This window comes from Brienomyrus brachyistius, chromosome 25 (assembly GCF_023856365.1).
Source record: "Brienomyrus brachyistius isolate T26 chromosome 25, BBRACH_0.4, whole genome shotgun sequence".
Taxonomy (NCBI): Eukaryota; Metazoa; Chordata; class Actinopteri; order Osteoglossiformes; family Mormyridae; genus Brienomyrus; species Brienomyrus brachyistius.
This window is the reverse complement of record NC_064557.1, coordinates 8,742,042-8,768,594: the sequence shown is the minus strand read 5'-3', so window position 1 is coordinate 8,768,594 and position 26,553 is coordinate 8,742,042. Positions and strand designations below refer to the sequence as shown.

General features: G+C 43.2%; 1 protein-coding gene across 2 annotated transcripts in view; it reads left to right on the top strand.

The window, feature by feature from the left end:
• The first annotated feature begins 1,993 nt into the window (after positions 1-1,993).
• Positions 1,994-26,553, top strand: part of LOC125720411 (uncharacterized) — a 74,139-nt gene continuing 49,579 nt past the window's right edge. The window contains exons 1-5 of one of the 2 annotated variants that reach the window (XM_048995818.1): positions 1,994-2,108; positions 16,970-17,350; positions 17,890-18,033; positions 18,200-18,252; positions 18,561-18,892. In XM_048995818.1, the coding sequence (XP_048851775.1) occupies positions 2,072-2,108; positions 16,970-17,350; positions 17,890-18,033; positions 18,200-18,252; positions 18,561-18,629 (684 nt within the window). In that variant the 5' untranslated portion in view covers positions 1,994-2,071 and the 3' untranslated portion in view covers positions 18,630-18,892. Of the gene's footprint in view, positions 2,109-16,969; positions 17,351-17,889; positions 18,034-18,199; positions 18,253-18,560; positions 18,893-26,553 lie in introns of those variants that run through there. The other variant, XM_048995819.1, reaches the window with a different exon arrangement.

Here is a 26,553-nt window from a genome sequence, read left to right as displayed (position 1 = left end):
CTGAGGCAATGATGTGACAGTAATAACCTGGAACTGAATACATCCAAAACCAAGGAGATGATAGTGGACTTCAGGAGAGCCAAGCGGGCTGAGCACTCTGCCCTCTACATCGACGGAGAAGAGGTAGAGAGGGTGGAGAGCTTCAAGTTCCTAGGAGTCCACATCTCTGCCGACCTCACCTGGTCCACAAACATCTCTCACCAGGTGGGGAAGGCACAACAAAGATTGTACTTCCTCAGGAAGATGCGTCAGGCCCACCTCCCCCAAAAGCTGCTAACCAATTTTTACTGCTGTACCATCGAGAGCCTCCTGACCTACTGCTGCACAGTGGGGTTCAGTAGCTGCACTGAGTAAGACAGGAAGAACCTGCAGCGGGTGGTAAGGGCGGCAGAGCGGGTAATCGGAACGGCACTACCCCCCCTCAAGGACATTTACTCTGGCAGACTCCACCAGAGAGCCAGTAAAATCATCAGACTCCTCACATCCTGGACACCATCTTTTCTCCCCCCTCCCCTCTGGCAGACGCTACAGGTCAATCAGAGTAAAAACAGAGACTGAACAAAAGCTTGTACCCACAGGCAGTGAAATGCGTCCATCCCCCACCCCCTGAATGACTGTTTCTGTGAGACAGTATCCACCCCCCTGAATGACTGTCCTTTATATGGACTAACATACTGCACTCACTGCATTCAGACACTCATTCTGTAATAGGATGGCTATCTCTCTTTTTGTGTGTTGTTCTTATTTCTGCTAAACAGAGATCGAGCTGCTAAACTATTTTTCACTATTTCTGTAATAGTGACAATAAAGATCTGTCTTATCTTAAGTTTTCTTATCTTATCACTGATTGGTTGGGGATCTGCAGCACCTCAGACTGCAAAACTAGAAGCTCATTAGATTTTTACACTAAACAACAGAATAGCATTTCAGAGCAACTGCTGCTCACGTAGAAATGAATAATATAAAAATATCCATGTATGTCCTATGCAGGGTCCAGCACCTAAGGCAAGGAATGAGCCAGGATTGACTGCCAAACCATACACACCATTCACACACACAACACAGGAAGAGCATGAAAGTTCCACACAGTGTGGAGACCCCAGCCTTCGTGAGTGAGATATGAGAACTACTGCACCAGCCGTGCCGTATTGCCAAATATAAATGTATGCATGTACATATATAATGTCATGTAACAACAATAAATAACACTCAATGGAAATATGTTATTATGAGTAATGTTTAAGAGAGGGGCAGCATGGTGGTGCAGTGATTAGCACTGTTGCCTCACACCTCACACCTCTGGGACCCAGGTTCGAGACTCCGCCTGGGTCACATGTGTGCAGAGTTTGCATGTTTTCCCCATGTCGTCGTGGGGTTTCCTCTGGGTACTCCGGTTTCCCCCCACAGTCCAAAAAACATGCTGAGGCTAATTGGAGTTACTAAATTGCCCATAGGAGTGCGTGTGTGAGTGACTGGTGTGTGAGTGTGCCCTGCGATGGGCTGCCCCCCCATCCTGGGTTGTTCCCTGCCTCGTGCCCATTGCTTTCGGGATAGGCTCCGGACCCCCCACAACCCAGTAGGGTAAGCAGTTTGGAAAATGGATGGATGGATGTTTTTTGATGAAATTTTGTAGAATATTGCAAAATATTGTACTCGTATACTGCACAATATCTTATATTTATACAGATAAGAACCGGTCCACAGACTCAGAAGTGGTGAGTTTTGTGTTAAACGGCCTCGCAAGTATAATTTGTCAAACACATTCCAAGTTAAAATGCAAATAATCTAATTAAAATACACAAACTCTATGAAGATATTTACAGTTCACTTACAAGTTCTTTAAACGTAAAGGTAAAACTGAAATCTGCTTGAAATTCCAAAACTTTGGTTTTCAGGATAAAAAGTAAAAGCTCAGTTAAAAGTATAAAAGTTCAGACGGGAAATATTCAAGTTCTGACACTTGTCACACTGCCTTGACACTTAGTGACACCTACATCTTTGTACATTAAATGCGTCCGCCCATTGGAAAGAAAATCGTCTATAAACTCCACCTGTAGACAGCAAGTAAGTCATGGACACGACGTGCATCTCTCTGATCGTTCTCCTCGGTGAGTGTCTGATTACTGTAGAAAGAGAACTGGATCATTATTTCCAGACCAGCAGTAGAACCTTGTGGAATGAGCAATTCCTTTGTGTGTCATGGAGGAGATGTGTGCTTTAGTGAATGATCATGGTGATTTTTGGTCTGATCTTAAACAGTTGTGTCGTGCTCCTTCTTCCTCAGGTTTGGGCTGCTCCACTCAGGAGAGAAGGTCTGAGGAGGCTGAGCTGAGGATCGTCCGACTGGGGGACAGTATTACCCTGCACTGTGATGTCAAACATGAGCGTGAAACTTTCTGGTACAGACAATGTTCTCATGAGAACCAGCCACTACTGAAAATGGCTCATTTGGAATTAATGGATAATCCTCATCCTCGATACGCTTTCGTGTGGGACTCCTCATCAAATTCATATAGTCTGTTTATTAAAAACATTACGGAGTCTGATCTGGGACTTTACTACTGTTCCACAGAATATCTCAGACTTTCACCTCAACCCAATGGAACAGCTACTGATGAAGCAATTGACCATTTTGGAGGTCTAACCATTAGGCTCCTGATTGCAGGTAAGAGTGCAGGTATAATCCTGTCAGATAATCATTTGCTTGTCTTTCCTGTCCTAATTAAGTGCAACCGGCAACCTACAAAATTGGAACAATTAATTCTAGTTCTTATCCTATGATTTTATGTGAAACTTAACTATAAGAAACCATATGAAACGATATTTTCCTTAAATCTCCAAATTATCATTATGAGTCTCATATGTAAATGACATCATAATGCTGAAAAAATCCAACATCATTGTTCTCAGTTGATATCAAAAACAGAATTTAAATTTAATTTACATACAGTATTAGGCATTATCATATAGGTCCAATTTTATTTTATATGAATACATATAGCCCTAATTTACATTTCCACCAATATGTGCTGTGATGTTCTGACATCCTAACTATGGTGTCCTCAGCTTGTGCCTGTAATTGACTCCAGTCCACCGCCATGACCTGTACTGGAAGGAGCCTGAATAGTTATGTTAACCGTCTCTGTAAGCAACAGCAAAGTGAATATGACCATGAAAATGTCCCACTGTCCCTGATATAGACGATTCCAATGGCACCATAAGGACCCCCAGCGGTTCTGCAGCAGGGATGACCCAGAGTTGGGTGCTGGTGCTCAGTGTGACTGCGGCTGTTCTGCTCTGTGCTCCTCTCTCTCTCGGTACCTACTGGCTGGGGAAAAGACAGGGTGAGTCCCCTGGGTCACCAGAGATGACCTGCATGTTCAGGTCTGAGAGCCTGGGGTATTGCTGAGATGCTCTACGCTGTTTATTCCTGACCTGCTGTAGAGACTCCTTTGGATGTTTCATTGTCTGTCTTGGTTCACCGTGGCCTGACATGTTATTTTTTTGTAGGTTTAAAACGATCCACAGCAAAACAAAGGATTACAAGATTTAATGATGAAGAGGTAAGTAGTTCTGCTTTATACACTTTTCCTTTTCCTACTATTTCAATTGTTCCTTCAGAAATTATTTGTTGACATGGTGAACATGTCCTGTGATACATTGTGACCTTATGGGAATGACAACAGAGGTAGTTCTTGACCGAGGTAAGTAATCCGTTTATAAGACTGTGGAGGAGGGACAGGGCCTTCTTATTGGTGCATTTAGGAAACAGGTCCTGCCTGATTGGTTGTTCTCTCCTTGTATCAGACGACAAAGTCACATGACATAAGGCATCATAAATGTCTTATTATTCTGTAATACTGTGTCACAGGGGCAGGCCAGAAGTGATGGACGACAACTGCTTGGCATTTACACAGAGGTCAAATACAGCCCACTGTGACCTCTGACCTCAGCCACACCTCAACAAGTCATGTGATCTAGATAACCCCAGCCCCCAGGAATCACTTTAATTTTAAAGTCTAGTTGAAATATAGAATGGGTATACAGCTTTGTTTGGGATAATTAATGAATAATAAAATGAAAAGAAAATTCTTGTGTTCTCCAAAACATTACTGATATCTTGTTGGGTGGCTAGATGAACACCGCTTCAGTTCCCAAACCTCTCCTCCGGGGCACCTCAGCCGTTCCATGTATTCATTAAATTTCACCACCAAATCACTTAATTAAATAACTTAATTAGTATAAAAAAGTCAACGAGACCTTGATTATCTAGGTGTGTTAGTGGACAAGTCAAGAAATACATGTACTGTATGGTTGCTGGTAATACTGGGGTGATTTTAGCAGAGGCTTTGAAATGGAAGCTACTGCACTTTGACAGGCATAATAACACCAACACAAAGATTATTTAAACATCATTTTCTTTGCCTGCCCAAGACTTGCTGTTCAAAGCACACTTTTACTAGATGTCTGTCTCATGTTGGTTTAGTTACTGGAACAGTTATTACACCCTTTGTGCTATTAATGGACACTCATATCTCATTAGAGGTGAAATAGCCCACTTTCGTGACTATCAACAAGATTAAACACCAATAATGAAAGAGCCTGAATTGTAAAAATGATCGGTGTGCATCGCTGTCTGTGTGCTGTACATCATGAATCTGTGATTAAGGACTGCCTGGCTTGCACCTGTTAAAACACGTAAATGAAAATCGAATACGATGCTTTATTGCGATGTAACAAGACATTCTAAGATTGAAGTACAATTGTGTGTGCTGTGATTTTCTAGTGCATACAGTATAATTTCTTGTGTGCACAAAATAAAAAAACATTTTTCAAGATGCACAGGAATGGGGAAAGCACTAATTCTACATATATCCACAATACTCTGCAGCAATGGGGAAAAAAAAAATATTCCCAAAATAACAGCTGGAGTGCTGATGATTTTTACGGAATTCCCGTGGCGATGGTAATAAAACGTACGGCAACACGGAGGAAGCTGTAATGAAATTGTTCATTTTTGCATATTCTTATATCTGCTATATTAATTATAAACACTTTTGTTCTGTTAAATTATTTGTTCTCATCCCAACACCACCAGGTGGCAGTGTCAAGTGAGTAATACCTTTTAGGTCTAGCCCCCTAGAATTTAGGATACATTTATTCAAATTTGAACTAACAGGAAAAAACGGCATTCAGTAAATCAAACTAATGTCTTAACTAACCAAAAATTAGTTGCTGCATTTCACAAACCCATTAAGCGACATCGTATTTGAAAAATTTGAAATTTTCTATGTGCCATGGATTTGGACATCTTCAATTTGACACTGTGCAGTGTTGGTGTGTCAGTGAACCTGGGGAAGCAGTGGGTGCAGTTTTGGTGCATGCAGCGATGGGATGGGGACAGGGTGGGGGTGGTTTACAAGTTTGTGGGGACAGATATAGACAGATTCCATCCCCAGACAGTCTGTACTCTGTAGTCCTGCTTTCACAAGTTTGATTATTCGTTTGCTGTCATTAAATTCACTTTTCACTAAGAGAAACGACTCAAAATCCCGGCACCATCACATTAAGAGTCCATCAGGAAAATATGCTGACATTCGACTTTTACCTGCTTCCAGCACACAAATTTTAGCCCACATATATAAATGTAAATAATAATAATAATGCAATATCTGGCAGTCCGAAGAATCACAGAGGCGGCAAGAGACCAGGAGGCTTGTTATAAGGGAAAACACCCAATTTTATTAAGCTCTTAAAAGACTAACACAGATACAGAACAACCAAATGACCACACATAACACTGAAAGGCAGGTAGGTCGGACAATAACACAGACGCTACTTTCAATACCGGCAGAGCATGCTGGGATATGCTAATTAGCTCTGATAACCTGCCAGTGCCACAATAATAATAATAATAATAATAATAATAATGGTTTTACTTCAGACCCAAGTATCAAACGCATTTCAGGGGTCACACAGCCATGCATGTTGTCGGGGGGCCCTGGCCACCCCTGTCCCAGGTCCCATTCAGAAACTGCTAGAATCCAAGGTCAACACAGAGGTCTATCCTGCTAAAAAGGGCACAAAACCTGGACCGGTGAGCAATGAAAACCCTATATGGCCTGATGGCTCATCTGTCAGTCTTTATCCCACATCTGGGTGGGTTCATACAGTAAAGGAGTGTTGTAGAGTAGCGACTGCTACCCGCAACTTTCCCAATTAGACGTCATTTGGGAGGTTTTGCTTCCTCAGTTTTAATAAATATTTTAAACCAGTAATTCTGTGAAAAAGTTGGACATAGACGTTCCTGAGAGATGATTGGCCTTCCTAGGTTGTGCTGTCTCACACAGTTCTGAGAAGGAAAGTCAGTATGGGCTTAAGTTGTACTAAGGCGCAGAGCCCCAGACCACGACAGGATGAGGGCCCAAAAAAGAAGTCTGCTTTCCTTAGTTGCTGGAGAAGACCGAGGAACAAAAGAGAACGATAGAGTGAGCATGGCTGAAGTGAGCCTTGACCTGCCCAGTGAGAGTTCAGCTGAGAACTCCATCACAGACAACGTGGAGCAGAAAAGCAGCCAGCTGGAAATGCCAAGCTCGGTACCTAAACAAGAAGATGATGGAGATCAGCTGAGAAGGAGGATCGTAAAAAGTAGACTGGGCAGGGGAACCACTCCCTCGTTGGCCAAAGGAGACCTACAGCGGGTGAGATGCATACAGGATACCAGGAAAACCCGGTCAGAATCTGATTGGAGGAGACCCGCTGAGGAGCAAAGGCGACGGCCGATGAGGCATTTTAATCGTAAGAGGCCAGTTCCTTGTCATACGAAGTCTGACACTGAACTGGTGAGGCCCACAATGTGACTCTGAGCCCAGCTGTGGACAGGGCCTGGAGAGGGACTGAGGAGGCCAGCGACAGCCAAGACACCAGACTCCTGTAAGTACAAACATACGGGCCAGACTGTCAGATATGCAGCCTTAACAAAAAAGAACACAGAATCACTAAAGTTATTGCATTGTACATGAAACACAGAATTCAGATTGTTAGAGCTGTTGTAAACACCATTACTCACAAACCTTTGTCTTTAAATACCGCTTTTTTTTGTTGTTGACCATTTTCTCTTGAAAAGTACAAATTACAAATGTATTCTCATTGCACCTTAGGAATTACTCAATTACTTGACCAAAGTGGGGGAACAACCACTTTTAACATGTAAACGTTTACTTTGTGAAAAGCAAAACAAGCCTAACAAAAACAAAGACACCGTTTGTGTTGTGTTACATTTCAGTAATTTTACCAAAGTTGACCAACTCTATCATGAAAGAGGTAGAGAGACAGTTCCGTTGAAACAACAGCTAGTGCTGGCCGGTAGCAGCAATTTACCCAGCATCCTCAAAAATGTGTCTTCTGCATCATTGCCATTATCATCTTCAATATCAAAATGCATATGATCGTCACCATGGATGTTACTGTCTTCCCTACAGCTTGATACATCATTAAATTAACTTGTGGAGGGTTCTCCAGAGAGTCTGTGTTTCCTGCTAATGTGGGATATAAAAGACGATTTCACAGGATTTTTTTTTTCAGTTGGAAAAGGTGCATGTAACCTTTTCCTCCCATCTCTTATATGCCATTTGAAATGGTCACACGAGCTCCGCAAATTGAGATGTGTGCTCACATCGCTCAGCCTCACACATCACCCCATCCATCTGAGCAGCTCTACATCAAACGTAATATTTATTTGGGTGTGTGCTTCGCACGCATGTTTGACGTAAGGACAAGTCGATAAACCACAACCGAACCTAGAACTACCCAGGATCGTATGCATTTCGATATGATGGCAAAATCTGGAAAACGTTTTCACAGATAAAGTACATTGCCTGCATACAAGTGTCGCGAACATCTTGACAGTTACCGCTAACAAGTTTCACGATAAATATTAACCATGAACGGCGAATGCCGCGAGCATGTTGAAAGCTAATGTTAGTTAACTGTAGATCGAGCCGGCACTTTAATTCGCGCTAATGTCCTAATAATAAAGTACTGTCGTCATCAAATGAGGATGGACACATGGCCAGTTTCTCTATCTTGTGTTCGCTTGTAAAACGAACGTTTACTTTGGCTTAATTGACTCACCGTTAAGACGGCAGCCACTAGTTCAGGTTTCAAACGTGACGTCGCCGTTATAAAATGTCTCCTTCCCGCCGGAGTTAATTGCGCACGCGCAGTACAAGTCATGCGCGCTCTCTTACACGCCTATAAACAAATGTCAGAGTTTTTATTAACCGTAACGAATGTTTACTTTGGGATTCCTAAAGAACCCAATAGTAAAAAGGAACTTTATGATTAAATTTAAAATTCTATTTTCATAAATGTAAGTTTATGTAAAATGCCGTTTTTTTTCATTAAAAAAGCTGAAATATATTCATCTTCTCTTAAACAATCTTTAGGGTTCCGGTTTTAACTTTGCGTAATACACTGTGTGTAACCCTCCATCCCATTTCTGCTTACATCAGTTTCATGTGTTTATTTGAAAGTAAATAAAAGAAAAACTACGCAAAAATAATACCGGAAGTTCATTATGGTGTGATTTTAACTTTAATACAGCAACGTTTTATTTTCAAAGTATGCATAGTGTCAGAATGAAACGACCAAATAACGTTAAAAAATAATAACAAAAAAAAGTTAAAAAAAAAAAAATACTTGAATATCGTTAACTAGCTAATAACCGTTGCACCCTTTCTCATTTTCCGTTTCACCGACACTTCTCTCCCTCGCCGATGGCCTGTTTTTCGCGCATCTACTGTATATAGATTTACAGTAAAGGAGTGTTGTACATTAGCGACCGCTACCGGCAACTTTCCCAACTGGACGCCACTTGGGAGGTTTTCCTTCCTCAGTTTATGAATATTTTAAGTCAGTAATTTTGTTGGACTTAGACTTTCCTGAGAGAAGTTTGGCCTTCCCAGGTTATGCCGTTTCTCTCTCTTTCTCTCTCTCTTGCAGGCGCACACACACACACATAAAGACAGTTTTTTTTTTTTTTTAAATAAATGTATATTTTTTTGTAAAACCAATAAGCAACCCAGTGCTGCTATAACCAATGAAATAACAGATGCCTCATATGGTTCCGGAATCTTTGACTGGTCAGTGATGTCAGAGAAGGAAGATTTTTTATATAAACCTTATCAGCTTCACATTTGAATCTTCGCGACTTTCAAAGCAGCCACTAGTTACATTAGTTCTGAGAAGGAAAGTCAGTATGGGTTTACATTGCACTAAGGCACAGAACCCCAGACGACGACAGGATGAGGGCCCGAAAAGGAAGTATGCTTTCCTTAGTTGCTGGAGGAGACAGAGGAACAGAAGGCAGGAGGAGAACGATAGAGTGAGCATGGCTGAAGTGAGCCTCGACCTGCCCAGTGAGAGTTCAGCTGAGAACTCCATCACAGAAAATGTAGAGCAGATAAGCAGCCAGCTGGAAATGCCAAGCCAAGTATCTAAACAAGAAGATGATGGAGATCAGCTGAGAAGGAGGATTGTAAAAAGTAGACTGGGCAGGGGAACCAATCCCTCGTTGGCCAAAGGAGACCTACAGCGGGTGAGATGTATACAGGATACCAGGAAAACCCGGTCGGAAACTGATTTGAGGAGACCCGCTGAGGAGCAAAGGCGACGGCCAATGAGGCGATTTAATCGCAAGAGGCCAGTTCCTTGTCGGACAAAGTCCGACACTGAACTGGTGAGGCCCACGTGACTCTGAGCCCAGCTGTGGACAGGGCCTGGAAAGGGACTGAGGAGGCCAGCGACAGCCAAGACACCAGACTCCTGTAAGTACAAACATACAGGCCAGACTCTCAGATATGCAGCCTTAACAAAATAGAGGACAGAATCGCGAAAGTTATTGCATTGTACATATAACTTAGATTGTTAGAGATGGTGTAATTAGGGGATTCAAACTTGATTAGGCATGGTGATACAGGGCATTTCATTCCACATACACAGAGATGGCTGTTGAGGTCATGGTCTTGATGAGATTCTCATTAAGTTATACGCGCCGCTAAAATGAAACAATGTTTCATTTGCCATTTGCACAAGTACATCAGAATGCTTATTTTCATATATCCTATCCTCTCCTTTGAGACCTAGACACAGTTGTTAGTGCAGCTTGGGGTCTGAGCACAGGCTCATCCATCTATCTTGGGATGACTACAGTAATAAATACTTGGACTTCTCTGGTTTTGACTGCTAACCACTAAGTATTCTTCAATTTTGACTAAAAATACGACAGATGACAAAACTTATTTTCACTGTGCATTACGTTTGTAGTACTGGGGCTACAGTATTTCTGAGTACTTGTGCCTTATTAGTTGAGAATGAATGTTTTGCTAGAGAAAACACCAAAAAATGTCACACCAAACGGTATTTTGGTGGTGCAGTGGTTAGCACTGTTGCCTCACACCTCTGGGACCCGGGTTCGAGTCTCCGCCTGGGTCACATGTGGGTGGAGTTTGCATGTTCTCCCCATGTCGTCGTGGGGTTTCCTCTGGGTACTCCGGTTTCCCCCCACAGTCCAAAGACATGCTGAGGCTAATTGGAGTTGCTAAATTGCCCGTAGGAGTGTATGTGTGAGTGAATGGTGTGTGAGTGTGCCCTGCGATGGGCTGGCCCCCCATCCTGGGTTGTTCCCTGCCTTGTGCCCATTGCTTCCGGGATAGGCTCTGGACCCCCCGCAACCCAGTAGGATAAGCAATTTGGACGATGGATGGATGAATGGATGTAGATCATTTGATTCACTTATTTGAATATTTTGTCGTTATTTGGACCAGTATTGTCCAGCAAATATTGCAGTAACTCTATCACCAACAGAGGGAGCTCTGAGCACACAAATCATAATGTGATCAAAATCATGTCCTGAACACCAAGTTTGTTTTTATCTGTTAGTCTGAAGAAGGTTGGGAAGCCATTTCTAAGACCCTGGTGCTTCACTGAGACGTTGCCAAAATCATGGCATAGTATCACATACCAGTGTCCACATGTCGCTTAATCCTGCCTCTCCCACAGCTCAACAGCGCCCTCTTGTGATTCCTGTCACCATGCTGTGCTGGGGTTTGTGTGGTAAAGCATCTAGCTTAATGTACTTCTCCTGCTTTCCTTCCAGGTGGCGCCACTGTGCCTCACTGTGTTTACACGCAGCTGTACCCGTGGATCCCAGTGTTCACTGTAACTGCAGCTATGCTCTGCATGACCCTCTCTGTCTTCATATACATGGAGGGATACAAAAGATGGTGAGTCTGCTGGAGCATCACTTCCACACCCCCTGCTGTGCATTTCACACCCTCCTGGGGGGAGAAACCCTGAGTGACTGCAGTCATTCCTTTGACTGCATGCAGCCTTTCACAGAGTGGGGTTCAGACAGTTTTATACCTCTGAGTAGAATCTATGCTGTAGGTTACCGCGTACCCTACACCTTCACCTGACACCTGTACTTACATTTCTGGGAAGGTCTACAGCGCCAGGCTACAGCGTAGGGTATGCGGCTACCTACAATGTAGGTTCTACGCAGAAGTATTAATCAGCATTTAGGCTGTTTCCCCTCTGTCTATGTCTGGTGTAGCTGCCTGACAGTCTAATGGTCATGGGGTCTCACACTTAGGGTTGCTGTGTATCTGTGTTTATGTCCCAAATCAAACTGAATTAACACACTGCCTCTGTGTTTATGCACAACCCCATATAAAACCATAAACACAACACAGGACAAACCCTGATAAAAAATGTGATTTTAGATCTTCAGCACTGAGTTCCAGTCATGTGTTAATAATAATTATGTTGGAAGTATGCTGGGCTTCATAAGTCAGTGGAGGAGGGACTGGGCCTTCCTGCTGGTGCACATGGGAAGCAGATATTTCACAGCCTGATTGGCTGTCAACAATTTTCCCTTTACATCAGATGACACAGTCACATGACATCATACATCGTAAGTGTCTTACCATCTCTGATTCTGTGTCATAGGGGCAGGAGAGGATTGATGGAGGACGACTGCTGTGGATTCACACAGCATACAGGCAACTGTGACCTCTGACCTTAGCCTCACCTCTGCAAGCCACTCCTCCATGTGTTCATTTTGACACGTACTTAACTCTGGTTGAACTGTAAAAATGGCTGTATAACCTCATTTTGCATGATTATTAAGCAATAAAATCTTTTATTAAAAAAAAAAAAAACTTTTATTGATTTTTTTTTCAGTGCAGATCTTCAGTGTTCTATGACTTGGTGTAAAATTGTTTCCTCATTACTCAGCAAGACTTAAAATCGCTGATAATTTTGGTTGGCTGGTGATTATGTCATCTTCAATATGACCACAGGACAGTATCATTACGCCTAAGACTCAGTCTCACTAGAAGCTGTATGTTCTGAGCTTCACACTCAAGCAATTTATGTCATGGTTCTCATTCAGACACTACAAGTAACTAAGGCCAGTGCACACAGACACCTAATCTGGTGTAAGAAGCTACGTGTATTTTTTTTTTTTTTGGGGGGGGGGGACATGTGGATGGATGTGTTTCAAAAACTTCTAATGCAGCTTCTAGTTCATAACTGAAACCTATGAGTTTGTCTGTTGCTTGCTGATTGCAGAAAACCCTGTTTCAGGTATGAGTCTCTAAAGACCGCAAGATTGCAGGTTGAAGGTCATGCAAACACCAAGTCAGTCCATCAGTTCTGTCTTTTTCAGGTGCTGTCTTGAATGAATGGTAAAAATGCATGTACACGCACGTTGGTTTCCATGAGATAAGATACTACTTGTTAGCTGGGCCTATGCAGAAACAGCCCTGTGTCACTGAGACCAAGGACCTGCTGCAGGTGAGCAACGGTGTCCTGGTGCTCTCGTTCCACCACATGGACTGGAACATTTTCAGACAAGCAGCCGCCAATGGTGACCAGACCACAGACCTCAAAGATTCTGCACCCACGGTGATTGGCTACATCAGCAAGTGCTCTGAGGGTGTCACAGTCACACAAACAATCACCACACTTTCCAACCAGAAGTCATGCTTTGCAGCAGAAGTTGTCAAACTGCTAAAAACCCAGGACGCTGCACTCTGACCAAGAGTGAATTGTGACTATGCTCAAAAAATCAATAAGCCCACACTGTACACCTGTGATACTGATGTCTCCCTCACTGATGTACTAAAGACGTTCAATGCACAGTTTTAATGTCAGGGACTTGCTGCAGGTGAGCAACAATGTGCTGATGCTCTCGGTCCAGCACATGCACTGGAACATCTTCAGAGGCAGCTGCTAGCGAGGACCAAACCACAGACTTCAATGAGACTGCTACCACTGTGACTAGCTACATAAACAAGTGCATTGAGGGTGTCACAGACACAAAAACAATGACCACACTTTCCAGCCGAAAGCCTTGGTTCACAGCAGAAGTTGGAAAACTGCTGAAAACCCGAGATGTTTCTTTCAGAGCAGGAGGCGAGGCAACGCTCAGGAAGGCCAGAGCCAACCGGTCCTGAGACATCAGGCAAGGGAAGTGTGAGCGTGATCAAATAAATCACAACAGTCACTTCAGCAACACGAGAGACATGCGGTGCATGTGGCAGGTCCTCCAGACCATCAGCGACTACAGACCCACACCAAACACTTGTGACACTGATGCCTCCCTCACTGATGCACTGAACAAGGTGCCAGTGAGGAGGTCCATCCCTCCCTTGAATGACCAAGTACTCAGGCCGCCCCCAACAAATGTGAGAACGACACTTTCCAGATTCAACCTACAGAAATCCCCGGTTCCAGGTCGGGCATGGACCAGCTGGCTGAGGTTCTGATGTGCTTCAAAACCACCACCATCACATCTGTACCAAAACAGGCCACACTGTCTTATGTCAATGACCAGCACCTTGAGGCACTTACTCCAACCATCATGAAGTGCTTTGAGCTCGAACTGCTCTACTGAAGAAGCAATTTCATTGCTTCATTGATGCATCTTGAGAAAAAAGACGCCGATTCTGTTCATTGACTTTAGCTCAGCATTTAAACACCATCGTCCCCCGTGAGCTGATTGGGAAGCTGAACCTGCTGAGTTAGCCACCATTGTTCCACTGCCCAAGAAGAAGAGCCCAGTGAGCTGTCTGAATGATTAGTCGCTTTAACTCCCATCAACACTAAGTGCTTGGAAAGACTCATCATGCCCCACATTAAGGCCGCTACTGCAGCACACACAGACACTCATCAGTTTGCGTACAGGGCAAACAAGTCGAGAGAGGAAGCCATAATAACAGCTCTCCACACAGCCCTCAAACATCTGGACAACAGCAACACCTATGTGAGGATGCTGTTTGCGGACTTCAGCTCTGCCGTTAATACAGTTCGACCCACAAGCTTGTTCAAAAGCTGAGCAACCTGGGCCTCAACAGCTCACTGTGCACCTGGATAATGGGCTTCCTCAGCAACAGACCCCAGAACGTCAGGATGGGAGACCACATCTCCTCCACTCTCATCCTGAACACAGGCACGCCGCAGGGGTGTGTTCTCAGTCCCCTCTTCTATTCCCTTTTCACTTTGGACTGTTTTCCCATTCACACCAGCAACACCATCATCAAATTAGCTGACGACACCACCATTGTAGGACTGATTGACAACAACGACGAATCAGCCTACAAGGAGGAGGTCCAGCAGCTGAGGCAATGATGTGACAGTCATAACCTGGAACTGAATACATCCAAAACCAAGGAGATGATAGTGGACATCAGGAGAGCCAAGCGGGCTGAGCACTCTGCCCTCTACATCGACGGAGAAGAGGTAGAGAGGGTGGAAAGCTTCAAGTTCCTAGGAGTCCACATCTCTGCCGACCTCACCTGGTCCACAAACATCTCTCACCAGGTGGGGAAGGCACAACAAAGATTGTACTTCCTCAGGAAGATGCGTCAGGCCCACCTCCCCCAAAAGCTGCTGACCAATTTTTACTGCTGTACCATCGAGAGCCTCCTGACCTACTGCTGCACAGTGGGGTTCAGTAGCTGCACTGAGTAAGACAGGAAGACCCTGCTTCGGGTGGTAAGGGCGGCAGAGCGGGTAATCGGAACGACACTACCCCCCCCCTCAAGGACATTTACTCTGGCAGACTCCACCAGAGAGCCAGTAAAATCATCAGACTCCTCACACCCTGGACACCATCTTTTCTCCCCCCTCCCCTCTGGCAGACGCTACAGGTCAATCAGAGTAAAAACAAAGAGACTGAACAAAAGCTTGTACCCACAGGCAGTGAAATGCGTCCATCCCCCACCCCCTGAATGACTGTTTCTGTGAGACAGTATCCACCCCCCTGAATGACTGTCCTTTATATGGACTAACATACTGCACTCACTTCATTCAGACACTCATTCTGTAATAGGATGGCTATCTCTCTTTTTGTGTGTTGTTCTTATTTCTGCTAAACAGAGATCGAGCTGCTAAACTATTTTTCACTATTTCTGTAATAGTGACAATAAAGATCTGTCTTATCTTAAGTTTTCTTATCTTATCACTGATTGGTTGGGGATCTGCAGCACCTCAGACTGCAAAACTAGAAGCTCATTAGATTTTTACACTAAACAACAGAATAGCATTTCAGAGCAACTGCTGCTCACGTAGAAATGAATAATATAAAAATATCCATGTATGTCCTATGCAGGGTCCAGCACCTAAGGCAAGGAATGAGCCAGGATTGACTGCCAAACCATACACACCATTCACACACACAACACAGGAAGAGCATGAAAGTTCCACACAGTGTGGAGACCCCAGCCTTCGTGAGTGAGATATGAGGACTACTGCACCAGCCGTGCCGTATTGCCAAATATAAATGTATGCATGTACATATATAATGTCATGTAACAACAATAAATAACACTCAATGGAAATATGTTATTATGAGTAATGTTTAAGAGAGGGGCAGCATGGTGGTGCAGTGGTTAGCACTGTTGCCTCACACCTCACACCTCTGGGACCCAGGTTCGAGACTCCGCCTGGGTCACATGTGTGCAGAGTTTGCATGTTTTCCCCATGTCGTCGTGGGGTTTCCTCTGGGTACTCCAGTTTCCCCCCACAGTCCAAAAACATGCTGAGGCTAATTGGAGTTGCTAAATTACCCATAGGAGTGCGTGTGTGAGTGACTGGTGTGTGAGTGTGCCCTGCGATGGGCTGCCCCCCCATCCTGGGTTGTTCCCTGCCTCGTGCCCATTGCTTTCGGGATAGGCTCCGGACCCCCCACAACCCAGTAGGGTAAGCAGTTTGGAAAATGGATGGATGGATGTTTTTTGATGAAATTTTGTAGAATATTGCAAAATATTGTACTCGTATACTGCACAATATCTTATATTTATACAGATAAGAACCGGTCCACAGACTCAGAAGTGGTGAGTTTTGTGTTAAACGGCCTCGCAAGTATAATTTGTCAAACACATTCCAAGTTAAAATGCAAATAATCTAATTAAAATACACAAACTCTATGAAGATATTTACAGTTCACTTACAAGTTCTTTAAACGTAAAGGTAAAACTGAAATCTGCTTGAAATTCCAAAACTTTGGTTTTCAGGATAAAAAGTAAAAGCTCAATTAAAAGTATAAAAGTTCAGACGGGAAATATTCAAGTTCTGACACTTGTCACACTGCCTTGACACTTAGTGACACCTACATCTTTGTACATTAAATGCGTCCGCCCATTGGAAAGAAAATCGTCTATAAACTCCACCTGTAGACAGCAAGTAAGTCATGGACACGACGTGCATCTCTCTGATCGTTCTCCTTGGTGAGTGTCTGATTACTGTAGAAAGAGAACTGGATCATTATTTCCAGACCAGCAGTAGAACCTTGTGGAATGAGCAATTCCTTTGTGTGCCATGGAGGAGATGTGTGCTTTAGTGAATGATCATGGTGATTTTTGGTCTGATCTTAAACAGTTGTGTCGTGCTCCTTCTTCCTCAGGTTTGGGCTGCTCCACTCAGGAGAGAAGGTCTGAGGAGGCTGAGCTGAGGATCGTCCGACTGGGGGACAGTATTACCCTGCACTGTGATGTCAAACATGAGCGTGAAACTTTCTGGTACAGACAATGTTCTCATGAGAACCAGCCACTACTGAAAATGGCTCGTTTGGAATTAATGGATAATCCTCATCCTCGATACGCTTTCGTGTGGGACTCCTCATCAAATTCATATAGTCTGTTTATTAAAAACATTACAGAGTCTGATCTGGGATTTTACTACTGTTCCACAAAATATCTCAGAATTTCACTTCAACCCAATGGAACAGCTACTGATGAAGTAACTGACAATTTTGGAGGTCTAACCATTAGGCTCCTGACTGCAGGTAAGAGTGCAGGTATAATCCTGTCAGATAATCATTTGCTTGTCTTTCCTGTCCTAATTAAGTGCAACCGGCAACCTACAAAATTGGAAGAATTAATTCTAGTTCTTATCCTATCATCTTATGTGAAACTTATAAGAAACCATATGAATTGATATTTTCCTCAAGTTTCCAATTTAGCATTATGAGTCTCATGTGTAAATGCCATCATAATGCTGAAAAAATCCAAATATTATGACATCATTGTTCTCAGTTGGTATGAAAAACAAAATTAAAATTTAATTGACAGATTAGGCAGCATCATAAAGGTCCAATTATATTTTTATATAAATACATATAGCCCTAATTTACATTTCAACCAATATGTGCTGTGATGTTCTGACATCCTAACTATGGAATCTCCAGTCTATGTTGCCTGTATTAGGTTCCAGTTCACCGCCATGACCTGTACTGGAAGGAGCCTAAATAGTTATATTAACCTTCTCTGTATGCAACAGCAAAGCGAATATGACCATGAAAATGTCCCACTGTCCCTGATATAGATGATTTCAATGGCACCATAAGGACCCCCAGCGGTTCTGCAGCAGGGATGACCCAGAGCTGGGTGCCGGTGCTCAGTGTGACGGCGGCTGTTCTGCTCTGTGCTCCTCTCTCTCTCGGTACCTACTGGCTGGGGAAAAGACAGGGTGAGTCCCCTGGGTCACCAGAGATGACCTGCATGTTCAGGTCTGAGAGCCTGGGGTATTGCTGAGATGCTCTACACTGTTTATTCCTGACCTGCTGTAGAGACTCCTTTGGATGTTTCATTATCTGTCTTGGTTCACCGTGGCCTGACATGTTATTTTTTTGTAGGTTTAAAACGATCCACAGCAAAACAAAGGATTACAAGATTTAATGATGAAGAGGTATGTAGTTCTGCTTTATATACTTTTCCTTTTACTACTATTTCAATTGTTCCTTCAGAAATTATTTGTTGACATGGTGAACATGTCCTGTGATACATTGTGACCTTATGGGAATGACAACAGAGGTAGTTCTTGACTGAGGTAAGTAATCCGTTTATAAGACTGTAGAGGAGGGACAGGGCCTTCTTATTGGTGCATTTAGGAAATAGGTCCTGCCTGATTGGTTGTTCTCTCCTTGTATCAGACGACAAAGTCACTTGACATAAGGCATCATAAATGTCTTATTATTCTGTAATACTCTGTCACAGGGGCAGGCCAGAAGTGATGGACGACAACTGCTTGGCATTTACACAGAGGTCAAATACAGCCCACTGTGACCTCTGCCACACCTCTACAAGTCATGTGATCTAGATAACCCCAGCCCCCAGGAATCACTTTAATTTTAAAGTCTAGTTGAAATATAGAATGGGTATACAGCTTTGTTTGGTATAATTAATGAATAATAAAATGAAAAGAAAATTCTTGTGTTCTCCAAAACATTACTGATATCTTGTTGGGTGGCTAGATGAACACCGCTTCAGTTCCCAAACCTCTCCTCCGGGGCACCTCAGCCGTTCCATGTATTCATTAAATTTCACCACCAAATCACTTAATTAAATAACTTAATTAGTATAAAAAAGTCAATGAGACCTTGATTATCTAGGTGTGTTAGTGGACAAGTCAAGAAATACATGTACTGTATGGTTGCTGGTAAAACTGGGGTGATTTTAGCAGAGGCTTTGAAATGGAAGCTACTGCACTTTGACAGGCATAATAACACCAACACAAAGATTATTTAAACATCATTTTCTTTGCCTGCCCAGGACTTGCTGTTCAAAGCACACTTTTACTAGATGTCTGTCTCATGTTGGTTTAGTTACTGGAACAGTTATTACACCCTTTGTGCTATTAAAGGACACTCATATCTCATTAGAGGTGAAATAGCCCACTTTCGTGACTATCAACAAGATTAAACACCAATAATGAAATAGCCTAAATTGTACAAATGATCGGTGTGCATCGCTGTCTGTGTGCTGTACATCATGAATCTGTGATTAAGGACTGCCTGGCTTGCACCTGTTAAAACACGTAAATGAAAATCGAATACGATGCTTTATTGCGATGTAACAAGACATTCTAAGATTGAAGTACAATTGTGTGTGCTGTGTTCACCACACTCCATGTCCACATGCTGTTAAGTGTGCTGTGATTTTCTAGTGCATACAGTATAATTTCTTGTGTGCACAAAGTAAAAAAACATTTTTCAAGATGCACAGGAATGGGGAAAGCACTAATTCTACGTATATCCACAATACTCTGCAGCAATGGGGAAAATAAAAATATTCCCAAAATAACAGCAGGAGTGCTGATGATTTTTACGGAATTCCCGTGGCGATGGTAATAAAACGTACGGCAACACGGAGGAAGCTGTAATGAAATTGTTCATTTTTGCATATTCTTATATCTGCTATATTAATTATAAACACTTTTGTTCTGTTAAATTATTTGTTCTCATCCCAACACCACCAGGTGGCAGTGTCAAGTAAGTAATACCTTTTAGGTCTTGCCCCCTAGTATTTAGGACACATATATTCAAATCTGAACAGAGGAAAACGGCATTCAGTAAATCAAACTAATGTCTTAACTAACCAAAAATTAGTTGCTACATTTCACAAACCCATTAAGCGACATCGTATTTGAAAAATTTGAAATTTTCTATGTCCCACGGATTTGGACATCTTCAATTTGACACTGTGCAGTGTTGGTGTGTCAGTGAACCTGGGGAAGCAGTGGGTGCAGTTTTGGTGCATGCAGCGATGGGATGGGGACGGGGTGAGGGTGGTTTACAAGTTTGTGGGGACAGATATAGACAGATTTCATCCCCAGACAGTCTGTACTCTGTAGTCCTGCTTTCACAAGTTTGGTTATTCGTTTGCTGTCATTAAATTCACTTTTCACTAAGAAACGACTCAAAATACCGGCGCCATCACATTAAGAGTCCATCAGGAAAATATGCTGACATTCGACTTTTACCTACTTCCAGCACACAAATTTTAGCCCACATATATCAATGTAAATAATAATAATAATGCAATATCTGGCAGTCCGAAGAATCACAGAGGCGGCAAGAAAGCAGGAGGCTTGTTATAAGGGAAAACACCCAATTTTATTAAGCTCTTAAAAGACTAACAGATACAGAACAACCAAATGACCACACATAACACTGAAAGGCAGGTAGGTCAGACAATAACACAGACGCTACTTTCAATACCGGCAGAGCATGCTGGGATATGCTAATTAGCTCTGATAACCTGCCAGTGCCACAATAATAATAATAATAATGGTTTTACTTCAGACCCAAGTATCAAACGCATTTCAGGGGTCACACAGCCATGCATGTTGTCGGGGGGCCCTGGCCACCCCTGTCCCAGGTCCCATTCAGAAACTGCTAGAATCCAAGGTCAACACAGAGGTCTATCCTGCTAAAAAGGGCACAAAACCTGGACCGGTGAGCAATGAAAACCCTATATGGCCTGATGGCTCATCTGTCAGTCTTTATCCCACATCTGGGTGGGTTCATACAGTAAAGGAGTGTTGTAGAGTAGCGACTGCTACCCGCAACTTTCCCAATTAGACGTCATTTGGGAGGTTTTGCTTCCTCAGTTTTAATAAATATTTTAAACCAGTAATTCTGTGAAAAAGTTGGACATAGACGTTCCTGAGAGAAGATTGGCCTTCCCAGGTTGTGCTGTCTCACACAGTTCTGAGAAGGAAAGTCAGTATGGGTTTAAGTTGTACTAAGGCGCAGAGCCCCAGACCACGACAGGATGAGGGCCCGAAAAAGAAGTCTGCTTTCCTTAGTTGCTGGAGAAGACCGAGGAACAAAAGAGAACGATAGAGTGAGCATGGCTGAAGTGAGCCTTGACCTGCCCAGTGAGAGTTCAGCTGAGAATTCTATCACAGAAAAAGTAGAGCAGATAAGCAGCCAGTTGAAAATGTCAAGCTCGGTATCCAAACAAATAGTTGATGGAGATCCGCTGAGAAGGAGAATTGTAAAAAGTAGACTGGGCAGGGGAACCACTCCCTCGTTGGCCAAAGGAGACCTGGAGCGGGTGAGATGCAGGCCGGATACCAGGAAAACCCGGTCGGAATCTGATTGGAGGAGACCCGCTGACGAGCAAAGGCGACGGCCGATGAGGCGATTTAATCGCAAGAGGCCAGTACCTTGTCGCACGAAATCTGACACTGAACTGGTGAGGCCCACAATGTGACTCTGAGCCCAGCTGTGGACAGGGCCTGGAGAGGGACTGAGGAGGCCAGCGACAGCCAAGACACCAGACTCCTGTAAGTACAAACATACGGGCCAGACTGTCAGATATGCAGCCTTAACAAAAAAGAACACAGAATCACTAAAGTTATTGCATTGTACATGAAACACAGAATTCAGATTGTTAGAGCTGTTGTAAACACCATTACTCACAAACCTTTTTTTGTTGTTGACCATTTTCTCTTGAAAAGTACAAATTACAAATGTATTCTCATTGCACCTTAGGAATTACTCAATTACTTGACCAAAGTGGGGGAACAACCACTTTTAACATGTAAACGTTTACTTTGTGAAAAGCAAAACAAGCCTAACAAAAACAAAAAAGAAAGACACCGTTTGTGTTGTGTTACATTTCAGTAATTTTACCAAAGTTGACCAACTCTATCATGAAAGAGGTAGAGAGACAGTTCCGTTGAAACAACAGCTAGTGCTGGCCGGTAGCAGCAATTTACCCAGCATCCTCAAAAATGTGTCTTCTGCATCATTGCCATTATCATCTTCAATATCAAAATGCATATGATCGTCGCCATGGATGTTACTGTCTTCCCTACAGCTTGATACATCATTAAATTAACTTGTGGAGGGTTCTCCAGAGAGTCTGTGTTTCCTGCTAATGTGGGATATAAAAGACGATTTCGCAGGATTTTTTTTTTCAGTTGGAAAAGGTGCATGTAACCTTTTCCTCCCATCTCTTATATGCCATTTGAAATGGTCACACGAGCTCCGCAAATTGAGATGTGTGCTCACATCGCTCAGCCTCACACATCACCCCATCCATCTGAGCAGCTCTACATCAAACGTAATATTTATTTGGGTGTGTGCTTCGCACGCATGTTTGACGTAAGGACAAGTCGATAAACCACAACCGAACCTAGAACTACCCAGGTTCGTATGCATTTCGATGTGATGGCAAAATCTGGAAAACGTTTTCACAGATAAAGTACATTGCCTGCATACAAGTGTCGCGAACATCTTGACAGTTACCGCTAACAAGTTTCACGATAAATATTAACCATGAACGGCGAATGCCGCGAGCATGTTGAAAGCTAATGTTAGTTAACTGTAGATCGAGCCGGCACTTTAATTCGCGCTAATGTCCTAATAATAAAGTACTGTCGTCATCAAATGAGGATGGACACATGGCCAGTTTCTCTATCTTGTGTTCGCTTGTAAAACGAACGTTTACTTTGGCTTAATTGACTCACCGTTAAGACGGCAGCCACTAGTTCAGGTTTCAAACGTGACGTCGCCGTTATAAAATGTCTCCTTCCCGCCGGAGTTAATTGCGCACGCGCAGTACAAGTCATGCGCGCTCTCTTACACGCCTATAAACAAATGTCAGAGTTTTTATTAACCGTAACGAATGTTTACTTTGGGATTCCTAAAGAACCCAATAGTAAAAAGGAACTTTATGATTAAATTTAAAATTCTATTTTCATAAATGTAAGTTTATGTAAAATGCCGTTTTTTTTTCATTAAAAAAGCTGAAATATATTCATCTTCTCTTAAACAATCTTTAGGGTTCCGGTTTTAACTTTGCGTAATACACTGTGTGTAACCCTCCATCCCATTTCTGCTTACATCAGTTTCATGTGTTTATTTGAAAGTAAATAAAAGAAAAACTACGCAAAAATAATACCGGAAGTTCATTATGGTGTGATTTTAACTTTAATACAGCAACGTTTTATTTTCAAAGTATGCATAGTGTCAGAATGAAACGACCAAATAACGTTAAAAAATAATAATAAAAAAAAGTAAAAAAAAAAAAATACTTGAATATCGTTAACTAGCTAATAACCGTTGCACCCTTTCTCATTTTCCGTTTCACCGACACTTCTCTCCCTCGCCGATGGCCTGTTTTTCGCGGATCTACTGTATATAGATTTACAGTAAAGGAGTGTTGTACATTAGCGACCGCTACCGGCAACTTTCCCAACTGGACGCCACTTGGGAGGTTTTCCTTCCTCAGTTTATGAATATTTTAAGTCAGTAATTTTGTTGGACTTAGACTTTCCTGAGAGAAGTTTGGCCTTCCCAGGTTATGCCGTTTCTCTCTCTTTCTCTCTCTCTTGCAGGCGCACACACACACACATAAAGACAGTTTTTTTTTTTTTTTAAATAAATGTATATTTTTTTGTAAAACCAATAAGCAACCCAGTGCTGCTATAACCAATGAAATAACAGATGTCTTATATGGTTCCGGAATCTTTGACTGGTCAGTGATGTCAGAGAAGGAAGATTTTTTATATAAACCTTATCAGCTTCACATTTGAATCTTCGCGACTTTCAAAGCAGCCACTAGTTACATTAGTTCTGAGAAGGAAAGTCAGTATGGGTTTACATTGCACTAAGGCGCAGAACCCCAGACCACGACAGGATGAGGGCCCGAAAAGGAAGTATGCTTTCCTTAGTTGCTGGAGGAGACAGAGGAACAGAAGGCAGGAGGAGAACGATAGAGTGAGCATGGCTGAAGTGAGCCTCGACCTGCCCAGTGAGAGTTCAGCTGAGAACTCCATCACAGAAAATGTAGAGCAGATAAGCAGCCAGCTGGAAATGCCAAGCCAAGTATCTAAACAAGAAGATGATGGAGATCAGCTGAGAAGGAGGATTGTAAAAAGTAGACTGGGCAGGGGAACCAATCCCTCGTTGGCCAAAGGAGACCTACAGCGGGTGAGATGTATACAGGATACCAGGAAAACCCGGTCGGAAACTGATTTGAGGAGACCCGCTGAGGAGCAAAGGCGACGGCCAATGAGGCGATTTAATCGCAAGAGGCCAGTTCCTTGTCGGACAAAGTCCGACACTGAACTGGTGAGGCCCACGTGACTCTGAGCCCAGCTGTGGACAGGGCCTGGAAAGGGACTGAGGAGGCCAGCGACAGCCAAGACACCAGACTCCTGTAAGTACAAACATACAGGCCAGACTCTCAGATATGCAGCCTTAACAAAATAGAGGACAGAATCGCGAAAGTTATTGCATTGTACATATAACTTAGATTGTTAGAGATGGTGTAATTAGGGGATTCAAACTTGATTAGGCATGGTGATACAGGGCATTTCATTCCACATACACAGAGATGGCTGTTGAGGTCATGGTCTTGATGAGATTCTCATTAAGTTATACGCGCCGCTAAAATGAAACAATGTTTCATTTGCCATTTGCACAAGTACATCAGAATGCTTATTTTCATATATCCTATCCTCTCCTTTGAGACCTAGACACAGTTGTTAGTGCAGCTTGGGGTCTGAGCACAGGCTCATCCATCTATCTTGGGATGACTACAGTAATAAATACTTGGACTTCTCTGGTTTTGACTGCTAACCACTAAGTATTCTTCAATTTTGACTAAAAATACGACAGATGACAAAACTTATTTTCACTGTGCATTAAGTTTGTAGTACTGGGGCTACAGTATTTCTGAGTACTTGTGCCTTATTAGTTGAGAATGAATGTTTTGCTAGAGAAAACACCAAAAAATGTCACACCAAACGGTATTTTGGTGGTGCAGTGGTTAGCACTGTTGCCTCACACCTCTGGGACCCGGGTTCGAGTCTCCGCCTGGGTCACATGTGGGTGGAGTTTGCATGTTCTCCCCATGTCGTCGTGGGGTTTCCTCTGGGTACTCCGGTTTCCCCCCACAGTCCAAAGACATGCTGAGGCTAATTGGAGTTGCTAAATTGCCCGTAGGAGTGTATGTGTGAGTGAATGGTGTGTGAGTGTGCCCTGCGATGGGCTGGCCCCCCATCCTGGGTTGTTCCCTGCCTTGTGCCCATTGCTTCCGGGATAGGCTCTGGACCCCCCGCAACCCAGTAGGATAAGCAATTTGGACGATGGATGGATGAATGGATGTAGATCATTTGATTCACTTATTTGAATATTTTGTCGTTATTTGGACCAGTATTGTCCAGCAAATATTGCAGTAACTCTATCACCAACAGAGGGAGCTCTGAGCACACAAATCATAATGTGATCAAAATCATGTCCTGAACACCAAGTTTGTTTTTATCTGTTAGTCTGAAGAAGGTTGGGAAGCCATTTCTAAGACCCTGGTGCTTCACTGAGACGTTGCCAAAATCATGGCATAGTATCACATACCAGTGTCCACATGTCGCTTAATCCTGCCTCTCCCACAGCTCAACAGCACCCCCTTGTGATTCCTGTCACCATGCTGTGCTGGGGTTTGTGTGGTAAAGCATCTAGCTTAATGTACTTCTCCTGCTTTCCTTCCAGGTGGCGCCACTGTGCCTCACTGTGTTTACACGCAGCTGTACCCGTGGATCCCAGTGTTCACTGTAACTGAAGCTCTGCTCTGCATGACCCTCTCTGTCTTCATATACATGGAGGGATACAAAAGATGGTGAGTCTGCTGGAGCATCACTTCCACACCCCCTGCTGTGCATTTCACACCCTCCTGGGGGGAGAGACCCTGAGTGACTGCAGTCACTCCTTTGACTGCATGCAGCCTTTCACAGAGTGGGGTTCAGACAGTTTTATACCTCTGAGTAGAATCTATGCTGTAGGTTACCGCGTACCCTACACCTTCACCTGACACCTGTACTTACATTTCTGGGAAGGTCTACAGCGCCAGGCTACAGCGTAGGGTATGCGGCTACCTACAATGTAGGTTCTACGCAGAAGTATTAATCAGCATTTAGGCTGTTTCCCCTCTGTCTATGTCTGGTGTAGCTGCCTGACAGTCTAATGGTCATGGGGTCTCACACTTAGGGTTGCTGTGTATCTGTGTTTATGTCCCAAATCAAACTGAATTAACACACTGCCTCTGTGTTTATGCACAACCCCATATAAAACCATAAACACAACACAGGACAAACCCTGATAAAAAATGTGATTTTAGATCTTCAGCACTGAGTTCCAGTCATGTGTTAATAATAATTATGTTGGAAGTATGCTGGGCTTCATAAGTCAGTGGAGGA